This window comes from Cryptococcus neoformans, chromosome 3 (assembly GCF_000149385.1).
Source record: "Cryptococcus neoformans var. neoformans B-3501A chromosome 3, whole genome shotgun sequence".
Lineage (NCBI taxonomy): Eukaryota > Fungi > Basidiomycota > Tremellomycetes > Tremellales > Cryptococcaceae > Cryptococcus > Cryptococcus deneoformans.
The window spans coordinates 173,872-184,145 of record NC_009179.1 but is presented as its reverse complement, the minus strand read 5'-3'; the positions used below and the strand labels follow the sequence as shown (position 1 = coordinate 184,145).

Below are 10,274 nucleotides of genomic sequence, written 5' to 3'. Positions count from 1 at the left end.
GTCAAGGTGGGTTTTTTCCTTCGGTTGCCGTCCGCCGAGACAGTCTGGGCATTCTTGTGCTTGTCGTCAGTCGTTACGTGACCAAATGGGTTTAGTTGAAAGGTATGGGAGGGCCCTGTGCTTATATATAACTTGACCTTAGACACTGGCAAAACCTATAGCCAACACTATTAAAGCTCAAGCTACGCAGTAAGCCACTTTGCTTCATTCGTCTAATGTGCTCGTCGCTTCAACATTGCACGAATCGGCTGGATAATCAAAAGTGCTGACTTGGTTGTTTTCAACGATAGACATGAAACTTTCCGTAACATATGCATTGGCCTTGCACAGAGGATGCATAGGACAGAAGCGAGGATGAGAATGGGGTTACTGAACCAGGAAGCGGGTAATATCAAGCCTTTGAACGATACCAGGTCCGTTTCTCTACCCTCAACCACTTATCACATCCATGCGGCGAGCTAACCATTGTTTATGCGTTTATTATACATCGGTGTGTGACAACGACAACAGAGCGATTCAGAACGGCGCTACAACATTAGCAGAAACTTTTCTCTTCTTCGTCGGTGCAAGTCTGATAGTAGGCGAATCTGTTCGGTCGGCGCGGAAAGATACAAGACGGCGAGATCAGGTGCAAGACCGGTTAGAAACGCTAGAAGAGGAGGTGAAGCGTCTAAGTGAACAGCTGGAGAAGGACAATCAGAATGGGGTGAAAGGGATAGATGAGATTCGGGAACGGTAGGTCTTGGAGAGTTTTTGAGATCCTTGCGATTGGATTACAGTCGGGTCGTTGCGGGAAGCAGCAAGGAGCAGGAGCTGATGATGAATGTAGGAGTGAGAGAATGGAGCAAGTGTTGAGCACGATTGTCAACAATGGATTAAAAGCGGGGTGGACAGCGTTAGGGCATAAAGAGGGAGAAGGTCCAGTGCGAGAAGGACAGGTGTTGAAGATCTTGGCAGAGTCTGGGGGTCAACTGCCAGAAGTAAGCGCAGAGTAAAGACAAAAGGCGTGGGTCTGGCTTTGGCGCTTGCTGCTTGTGGAGGATGAAAGAGTCATAGATCTCGATCAGGAAGGAGAATACGTAGAGGTTCAGAACTACAGTATTATAATTGCATATGGCAAATGGCAGAATCAGCATAGCACGTTGTGTTGCAAAAAATGTATGAATGAAAGGGACGTGGTAGGTGTGCAATCGATGATAAGCACAGTCGGTCAAGACGTCCACTGGCCACAGGAGCGATCATAGTTTGTACATAATTAGTAGATGAACCTGGATTCTGACGCCCAATCGATTGAGAAGTGGGCACTGACGGCAGCAGCGGATTCCGGACTTGGACGGTTTCCAGGGTAGTGTGATTTTTATGCACGCCACTGACGTATCGCCGTTGACCACTTTGTAATTGCCGTGAAAGACGCGAGCCTAAAGGACCATCTTTGGGCCTTTGAGGGAGATAGGCGCGGCAATTCCAGCAAAGAGAGCGCTTGGGAAAGGGACGTTTACAGCCAACGCAGTGTCAAAGTGCGGGCAAGGATTCCCCTGTCGACTGCACAGAGCCGTTATTGCGAACAGTCAGCCGTCTCACTCTGCATTTTCCATCCACATCCTTTTAAACACACTCACTTATACTTTTCATCCGTATACCAACCGGTAAGCATCCATCATCCATTTTCTTTGCGATTCCTCTTTTAGAAACAGTCTATAAGCTCACACGCTTCCTCAATCCCATCCTTTTCCAACCCTGCTTTTTACGGCACTTTCACAACCACCCGAATAAATTCAACATCCTCCATTAGGTCTCAACAGTATAGACCATGGCCGATTTTGTCAAGCTCTCCATCTTTGGAACCGTATGTTTTTTTTTATTGCTCTTTCTCTTTTCCCACCACCGTCGTGATCTGCTCTTCCAGCCAACCTACGAACACGCGGCTTTTGTTTTTCCGTTGTTCCACTCGGCCATGTCATGTTGATTCTGTCGATACACCGGATGGAAGAGGTCTTCAAAGACAAGACCACGACGCTGATGGATGAGCTTTCTCCATGGATAGGTTTTTGAGGTTACCACGCGTTATGTCGACCTCCAACCTGTCGGTATGGGCGCTTTCGGTCTCGTCTGGTGAGTCACGTTTTCTCAGGCCACCATCCTCTTTTTGGTTCTTCAACCAAGCATCTGTTCGACCTGCATGTCAATGTACACATGTGAACTGACAAAACTTTCCTGTTGATGCAGTTCCGCCAAGGATCAGCTCTCTGGAACTTCTGTGGCTATCAAGAAGATTATGAAGCCGTTTTCAACCCCGGTTCTTTCCAAGAGGACTTACCGAGAGCTCAAGCTTCTCAAACACTTGAGACATGAGAACATTATCTCTCTTAGTGACATTTTCATCTCTCCCCTCGAAGATATGTGAGTTTTGTTTAATCGATGCATACCAAAGAACGGGAGCCCGCTGACATTATCAACTAGTTACTTTGTCACCGAGCTGCTCGGTACCGACCTTCATCGACTCCTTACCTCTCGCCCTCTTGAGAAGCAATTCATCCAATACTTCCTTTACCAAATCCTCCGTGGCCTCAAGTATGTCCACTCTGCCGGTGTAGTCCATCGAGACTTGAAGCCTTCAAACATTCTCGTCAACGAGAACTGTGACTTAAAAATTTGCGATTTTGGCCTTGCGAGGATCCAAGACCCTCAGATGACTGGTTATGTTTCTACGAGGTACTATCGAGCACCCGAGATCATGTTGACATGGCAAAAGTATGATGTCGCGGGTGAGTCAAAAAGTTTTATTTTGGGTCTTCATTGACAGCCATGCTGACCACGCAAGATCAGTCGACATTTGGAGTACCGGCTGTATCTTTGCGGAGATGCTGGAGGGCAAGCCATTATTCCCCGGAAAGGACCACGTGAACCAATTCTCAATCATCACCGAATTGCTCGGTACCCCGCCGGACGATGTCATTCAAACTATCGCCTCTGAAAACACTCTCCGCTTCGTCCAGAGTCTGCCCAAGCGCGAAAAGGTCCCATTTTCCACCAAGTTCCCCAATGCCGACCCTGTTTCTCTTGATTTGTTAGAGAAGATGCTCGTGTTTGACCCTCGTACCCGTATATCCGCCGCGGAAGGTCTTGCGCACGAGTACCTTGCACCTTACCATGATCCTACCGATGAGCCTGTTGCCGCAGAGGTGTTTGATTGGAGTTTTAACGATGCCGATTTGCCGGTGGATACTTGGAAGGTGATGATGTACAGCGAAATTCTTGGCAAGTCCTTTTGTTTTCTTTTTGCAATTCATTCTCTGTTTATACTAACGTTTTGACTTTTTTTTTTTCCCATTCAGACTTCCACAACCTCGGGGACATTTCCCAGAACGAAGCAGAGGGACCCGTTACAGGCGAAGTCCCCGCTGCTCCTGCCAGCTAAAAATAATCCTTCTTCTTCTTTTTTAAACGAAAGAAAGAGAACGTTGGCATATACTTGAACTTATGAATGATGTGTTGTATTCAGGAGCCTGGCCTGGGGTTTGGAAGTCGGGAATTAAAAGCTGGAAATTGGAAGTATGTGTTGCGCCAAGAAAGACGAGTGGGAGGTTTGGGTGGAGGCTGGAGGCTGGGGATGGTGGATGGCGGATGGCGGAGCGTTGCAAAGCAGAGTTGTGAAGAAGTGCGGAAGGCTCGTGGCTGGGATTCGGAGGGAATGTAGAAATTGGTTTGTGAGAGAGGGATAGAGTGGGACAGATAGAAATGAATGGGAGGAAAAAAAGTCGTGTTTTTTTTTTCTTTTCTTCGATCGAGAGCGTTTTTTTTATACAGTTGAAATATTTCAATTATACTTTATTCTTTTACTCTTATTCTAGCTGTCACTTGCAACTCTCCAAATCAGTTTTTTATCATCCAAAGGAAACAAAACACAATTTGGAACTCGGAAATCGGACATTGAAAGATTGGAAGACAGAAGACTTAAGGGTGGAGATTAAGAAATGAGTGTGGGAGTGAATGGGATGGAATGTATCTGAAATGTCAAGAACAGGACCCGAACCAATCACCAGATGTGTTCTATGGGACTGAAATTGAGTCGTGCATAGATGTATAATGTTGGAAGATGCCTAGATGGCCTCTTTGGATGCAAATAGAAAATCTAAAATCCCCATCCCCCATTCTGCTTCTCCGCCCGGCCCACGCCCTACCGCATCTCAATCCCCATCTCCTCCACCACCCTCTTCTGCACCTCTTGCTGCAACACATTCACTTCCTCGTTTGATAACGACCTGTCCATGTGCCTGTAGTTGAGTCGGTAGCATCGGGATTGGCGGTTGGTTTTCGGGTGGGTGAATTCGTCGATCTGGGCGGGGGGAGTCAGTTATGGCGAGGGAGAGAGAGAGAGACGGGACGTACAAGGGAGACGGTCTCGACGAGATCGCCTGCGACTTCTCGGACGATTTCAAAATAATCATTCTCGTGGAACACTCTTCCCTTCCCCCCGGCTGCGCTCACTCCTGCTGCAGCACTGCCGCTACCTGTTTTAGTTTCGCCCTCGCTCCCGGCGACTCCGACGGACCCCACGGGCAGCCAAAAGCTCATGTCTTTATAGCATTCGGGGTAGCGACTGTACGGTACAAACGTCGTGATCTGGTCCTGTGAAAACTGCGAGTGGAAGCGCTGGTCGGTTGTCCAGAACAGACGGATATCAGGGATGGAGAAGAGGACCATGGACAGCCGTTCGAGGCCGAGTCCGAATGCCCAGCCTGCCTTGTCGGGCACGCCGGCTTCGTCCAGTGTCTTCTGCATGACGACGCCGCACCCCAGCAGTTCGAGCCATTCGCCCTCCCACCAGACTTCGACTTCGTAGCTCGGCGAGGTGAACGGGAAATACGCCTCGATCCAGCGGACGCGGAGGGGTTCCTTTGGCGCTCCTCCGCCCTGCCTTTGGGCGGCCACGTGGCCGAAAAGACGGAAGATGAGGCCGTTGAGCGAGTGCTTGAGGTGTTTCGTGATTTCGGCCGCGTGGACGGGGTCGTGGGTGGGTTGGTACGGGTTGGAGGGCGAGATCCGGGTGGTGTCCTCGATGAGGATCGGGCACGCTGCGAGGGACGCCTCGAGCTGGGCGTTGAGCGCGGGCAGCGTATGGAGCTCGGAGACCGGCCAGACGTGCGTGCCCTCCATCTGGTGGAAGACGGGGTAGTGCGAGCCGTCGATCTCGTCCCGCCTGTACACGTCTGCGCTGAGCAGCCACCTGTCGAGGCCGCGGCGGTAGCTCTCGACCTCGTGGGCGCTGGTGTGGGTGCGCAGCATGTAGTCTTTGTTGAGGTAGTAGCTGTCCGACGGGCTGCGGCCCGGGTGGTCGGGGGGGAAGCCGAGCTGGTCAAAGTTCTGCCACACGGACACGGCGGGGGAGGCGGGCGCGAGGGGGGTGTAGTCGGCAAAGTGGCGCTCGATGATCCGGCGGAGGATGGCGATCGGGTGGGCGGGGCGCAGGTGGAGGCTGCGGTCTGTCTTGGCGAGGATGGAGGGGGGCGTGTTCGAGTGCGCGTCACGTGGGAACGCCTGGCCGTTGATCACGTAAGGCGGCGGGGCGGTGGACTGGAGGCGGGTGGCGAGCGTGGCGCGGGCGGCCACAGGCAGCCGGGGCCCGGGGCGGGCGCGGAGGAGCGACACGAGGGCGGCCATGGCGGTTGGGATGAGGGAGACCAGTTGCAGCGGAGATGAGACAGCGTGGTTGGGCAGTCACGTGACGTGTTCAGCGCCGCCTGCGCGGATAGACCAGGCACGAGGCACGCAATGCACCAGCATGTCATAGCAGACGTCTCCAGACAATCCAGACTGTACCAGTACCATACTGCCGTCATGCATCTCGAAGTACTGGAAATGATGGATCCAGGCACACAATCTTATCTCTCGCCCCACCTTACGTCACTCTCGCTCGATCTTTTCCTTTCAGCTCTTTCCCACCACGCCTATCATGTCTCCCCCACTGGACTTGACTCCGGTAGACAAACTCGAGGTCCTCATCCTCGTCGATAACTGTACGTCTACTCCCTGCCTATCCAAATACTTGTACTGACCACGACCTCCCAGTTGTCGAATGGTAAATGCAGTCTAGTCATAGTTTCCTGCGGCCTGTACAAAGTGAAAGCTGACTAAACATGGCAGGTTTTCCACCTTGCCTTCAGAGTTTACCCATGAACTGCCGCAGCATCTCGCCTCGCCCGATGCTCCCAAAGACCCCCTTACAGGTCTACCCATCATGGATTTTGACAACTATTGCTGTGGCGCCCATGGTCTCTCTATCCTCCTCGTACGTGTCTCTCCCTCTCTCTGTGATTCCCTTTCTTTGATCCAAGGATCATTACACACCTCGTTGATATCTGATATCTTGGTTCCTGCGTTTTGGTTCTTCTCTCCTTGCGGGGAAAACCGGTAGAAAACGACCATAGGCGGAAACACCTACTCGGTTCTCCTCGACTCTGGACCGGAACCAAAGACGATTGAGCGGAACGTGGCTGCCATGTCGGTGGACCTCGTGCAGCTTGATGCGCTTGTCCTTTCGCATTGGCATAGAGATCATTCCGGTGGGATTGTAAGAGTTCTCGAGCTGCGCCAGGAGCAGCAGGAGCAGCAGGCGCAGCAGGCGCAACAAGAAGGAATAACCAGAACCAAACTTCAAATCGACCTCCATCCATCCCGCCCCACCCGCAGAGGCATCGCCCGCCCGTCCAACCCCGAACCATTCTGCAACCTCCCCGCTGACCCTACCTTTGAGGAGATCAAAGCCGCCGGTGGAAAAGTCGATTTGCACGATGAGCCTCATGAGATTGTCGTTGGTTCCAAAAGCGGAAACGGGGACCAGGGGAAGACGGGGATCGGGGTGAGCGGAGAGATTAAAAGAGTTGTGGATTACGAAAAGGGGGTGGTGGGAGGGGTGAGGTGGGAGAAGGATGAGAGTACGGGGGAGGAAGGGTGGTTTACCGATACAGTGAGTTCTCCGGTTCTTTTGTTGTGTGTTATCGGGACTTGCTCAAAATGATGGATCTCCCCCCTTTTTTTTTTTTACCAATTTAGATGATTATGGATGAACGGTACGTCGTGGTAGACGTCAAAGGTAAAGGTCTCGTCGTCTTCAGCTCGTACGTCCCATCCACACCATCCTGTTCACCCCTGAACCCTGACAATCTCCAGTTGCTCCCACGCCGGCATATCCAACGTCCTCACCTCCCTCCTTCCCCTCTCCCGCCCCATCCACGCCCTCATCGCCGGCCTCCACCTCGTTCCCACTGCCCACCAGCCCGCACGACAGACGATCGACTTCATCACCCGCAGAGTCCAGCCGAGGCCGCGGTGGGTGGTACCGCTGCATTGTACCGGGCTGGAAGCGAGGGGTTGGTTGAGGGAGAAGTTGGGGGAGGGCTGTGTCTTGGCTGGGGTTGGGGTGAGGGGGGTTTTTGGGGGGGCGGGGGAGATGGAAGAAGAAGAAGAAGGGTTCAAGATTGTAGATTAGATCGGGAAAACACCAAAAACTCCATTTCTTTTTGCACAAGGATATCCTTCTTGCATTGGATTTGGTTTTTGAAGGGAAAAGGCACTGTATAAAAAAATAAAATCTTGGTAATTCTAATTGACAGATTCGTAAATAGGTAAATCGATCCAAAGAAAACAGAACGGGGGGGGGGGGGGTGATCTTCGTTCCCTCTCCCCCTCGCCTTCCTCTTGTCCCAGCTGTTGATTGGAACAATTTTTATCTGGTATATACACCAAAAAAAAGGAAAAAAAAAGAAACACAAGCAATCCAAGATACTTTCAGGAATGTCGCCAAAAAGCCCCAAAGGTTCAGAACCACCTGTTTGGTGCCTTCTTAGGCAGGCAAACCATTGAATCCCACTGTACCCATATTCGCATCAGGGTTATACGAATAACTAATAATGCGTTGAGAAACAAAAACAAAAAGAATGACGAAGAATAAGAAAAAGGGGGCCCATCAGCATCGTTCAATTATAAAATGCAATCACAACACGGCAGCAAAACTCACTTGAAACACTGCTGCTGCAACGCATACTTTGCCCTCCTTTTCAACGGATTCGGATCCCATTCCGGTCCGGGCCGGTTTACTTGCAGATCCAAGACAAGGTCGTATGAGCGGGCATCGTTGACTTTGAAGTGGATGGAGCCGGTGAGACGTTCGGCCTTGTTGACTGCGAGGGGTTCAGGGAGGAGGAGGCGGGCTTGTCTGTGGGTGGGGGAAGAGTCGGGTAAGCGAGCAGAGGGGAAAGAAAAGGTGAGAGGTGGAACAAACGTCAGCGGCAAAGTCGATTTTGTATAGAGGGAAAAGGCGGGCGCTTACTGCCAGTGTGTACGAGGGACTGGTTTTCAACAATGGCGAGACACGTGTTAACGGCTACAGCGCTCAAGGAAAGAAAAAAAAGGAAGCCTACTCACCATTAGGCCCTGTTGAAAGTGTCACCGTGAGCCCGTCGGCTGGTGGAGGCGGGGTGGGACCAGGATTCAGCGGCTGCTCCTGCGTCATCCACTGCCAAGCGCTATTGGGCGCCACGGGGAAATTCCAGTTTACGTCTTCCTCCGTTGGCGCTGGCCTCGGCTGGAAGTCGAGATCGAACCACGAGGCCAGACCGTGTACGAGAGAAGTGCGGGAGACGATAAAGTCAATGGGGATGGTGAATTCGAGAAGATCGTCGTTGGAGCAGGTGTAAAAGTCGAAAGATTTAGGAGGACAAGGGGTGGATATAAGGCTGGTAGGTGGGAACATGCCGATGACGGGTTGGGCTAGTGCGTTTTAAATTAGTTTCAGAAAAAAATCGGTGTGATTGTCAAGGACAAGTTGTCAGATGCTTACCGAATACTTCTTCTCTCGCGGCGTCGTATAATGCAGAAAAGTCGGTTCCTAGAAGCACATCAACACCAAATCAGCCCGCCCATGCTTCGAAAAGGGTGAATCAGGAGAATTTTCTTTCTTACCAAACAGGGTGTTGTTGAAGAATTGCGCCTTTTGATCAGTTTCATTATAAAGACCTTCGTCTGAGAAGGGGCAGAAGAAGATATGTCCAGCTGAGGGTAAGAGCTGACCTCCAGGTTTGAGGAAAAGATCACGCGCGAGGATGAATGATTCGACCTGCCAAAGATGAACAGTCAGTACAAGGTTACACATGAAGCATATCAGAAGCTGGGTTCTCTTGCTACTGCTGTAGACCGACCATTCGTTCGTGCAAAAGCATCACGCCGATAGGTTCCGATACGATAGTATCGACTTTACCAGTCTGTAACACTTGTTCTTGGACTCTTTTATTCTCCACCATACCTCGGACAATCCGTATACGGTCTTTGAGGTGTGGGTTCGTCCGGCCGCTCTTGGCAGCTTTGACCATCTATTGTATAAGCAGCTGTGTCAGCGATCATGTTGTTGCGTGTTTACAAAAAGGGAACGACGAACGATTTCAATCTTTTCAGCCATTGAGGAAGCTTCAAGAGCAATGACTTGATTGGCACCCGCTTGAGCAGACATATAGGACAAGATTCCAGAACCTGTTTTTCCCTAGGCGTTAGCATCCCACACCTTATCATACGAGACTCTCGCGAGGAATCCCATTGCCAAAACTCACCAGCACCGACATCGAGCACCGTCTTTCCAGCAAACGCCACCGCTGCATTACCAAGGATAGCTTTCCTATAAGTTCCTGTACGTGCCACGTCCCCAATCATGTTTGCTCTGTGATGGAACGGAGGTTATTAGTTAGCTGTTTTTTTTTGGCCTTGATAAACGCTCTGATGGAAACTGCAACTTGCTGATTCTGAAGGGATGAGTAAAAGTTGAAATAAAAGTCGTGATCCTTGACTTGGGAGCTTTCACTGACATGGTAATCAGTCGTGTCCATTACAGCAGTCCTAAAATCAGATGAGGCTCACTCATTCGCTTGCTCTTTCGTCTTCTCCTTCGGCATCTCATCAATAGGCTCTTGACCCTCGACCGCTATCTTCTTTTCAGCCTCCTCGTTTGACATGGTGAGTTGATCTATGGTGATGGGATGGTGAAGATAGGTGTCTAAGGAGATGGATTGGGGGGATTGGGAGGTGAATGGGAAATGAAGTCACGCCGAAGGAAAAAAACAAGAGATAAATAAAAGCTCGGAACGTGATGCGGGGCCCCCGACGTATCGCGGCGATGATCACAGCCGGTCGATAGTACGTACGTACTGCGAGTGAATATGGCTAGGCGTATACATCTCCTGTGTGTATCCATCTTCTCTAAATAAAGAGTTCCTTGTATCAAATCA

At 50.9% G+C, this 10,274-nt stretch overlaps 5 protein-coding genes across 5 annotated transcripts in view; 3 read left to right on the top strand and 2 right to left on the bottom strand.

Moving 5' to 3' along the window:
- The window catches only part of CNBC0620 (hypothetical protein), a gene marked incomplete at both ends in the record, with an annotated part of 1,025 nt that extends 30 nt beyond the window's left edge, over nucleotides 1-995 (top strand). The window contains 5 exons of the mRNA XM_771475.1: nucleotides 1-6; nucleotides 143-189; nucleotides 264-413; nucleotides 511-735; nucleotides 830-995. The exon at nucleotides 1-6 is cut by the window's left edge and continues 30 nt beyond it. Coding sequence (XP_776568.1) covers nucleotides 1-6; nucleotides 143-189; nucleotides 264-413; nucleotides 511-735; nucleotides 830-995 — 594 coding nt within the window. The remainder of the gene's footprint in view (nucleotides 7-142; nucleotides 190-263; nucleotides 414-510; nucleotides 736-829) is intronic.
- An 815-nt stretch (nucleotides 996-1,810) lies between these two features.
- CNBC0610 (hypothetical protein) lies at nucleotides 1,811-3,418 on the top strand (the record flags this gene model as incomplete). Its single annotated transcript, XM_771474.1, has 6 exons — nucleotides 1,811-1,846; nucleotides 2,045-2,112; nucleotides 2,227-2,400; nucleotides 2,461-2,765; nucleotides 2,827-3,258; nucleotides 3,336-3,418. The coding sequence occupies 6 exons, from the start codon at nucleotides 1,811-1,813 to the stop codon at nucleotides 3,416-3,418; spliced, it is 1,098 nt and encodes a 365-aa protein (XP_776567.1).
- A 759-nt stretch (nucleotides 3,419-4,177) lies between these two features.
- Nucleotides 4,178-5,661, bottom strand: CNBC0600 (hypothetical protein; the record flags this gene model as incomplete). Its single annotated transcript, XM_771473.1, has 2 exons — nucleotides 4,178-4,336; nucleotides 4,390-5,661. 2 exons carry the CDS (start codon nucleotides 5,659-5,661, stop codon nucleotides 4,178-4,180), a joined length of 1,431 nt encoding a protein of 476 aa, XP_776566.1.
- A 292-nt stretch (nucleotides 5,662-5,953) lies between these two features.
- CNBC0590 (hypothetical protein) lies at nucleotides 5,954-7,489 on the top strand (the record flags this gene model as incomplete). Its single annotated transcript, XM_771472.1, has 6 exons — nucleotides 5,954-6,017; nucleotides 6,070-6,079; nucleotides 6,145-6,289; nucleotides 6,416-6,967; nucleotides 7,054-7,118; nucleotides 7,171-7,489. 6 exons carry the CDS (start codon nucleotides 5,954-5,956, stop codon nucleotides 7,487-7,489), a joined length of 1,155 nt encoding a protein of 384 aa, XP_776565.1.
- Nucleotides 7,490-7,843: 354 nt separating this feature from the next.
- Nucleotides 7,844-10,001, bottom strand: CNBC0580 (hypothetical protein; the record flags this gene model as incomplete). Its single annotated transcript, XM_771471.1, has 10 exons — nucleotides 7,844-7,904; nucleotides 8,018-8,324; nucleotides 8,425-8,769; nucleotides 8,840-8,887; nucleotides 8,962-9,115; nucleotides 9,198-9,368; nucleotides 9,434-9,525; nucleotides 9,603-9,709; nucleotides 9,787-9,849; nucleotides 9,907-10,001. 10 exons carry the CDS (start codon nucleotides 9,999-10,001, stop codon nucleotides 7,844-7,846), a joined length of 1,443 nt encoding a protein of 480 aa, XP_776564.1.
- Nucleotides 10,002-10,274: the final 273 nt, after the last annotated feature.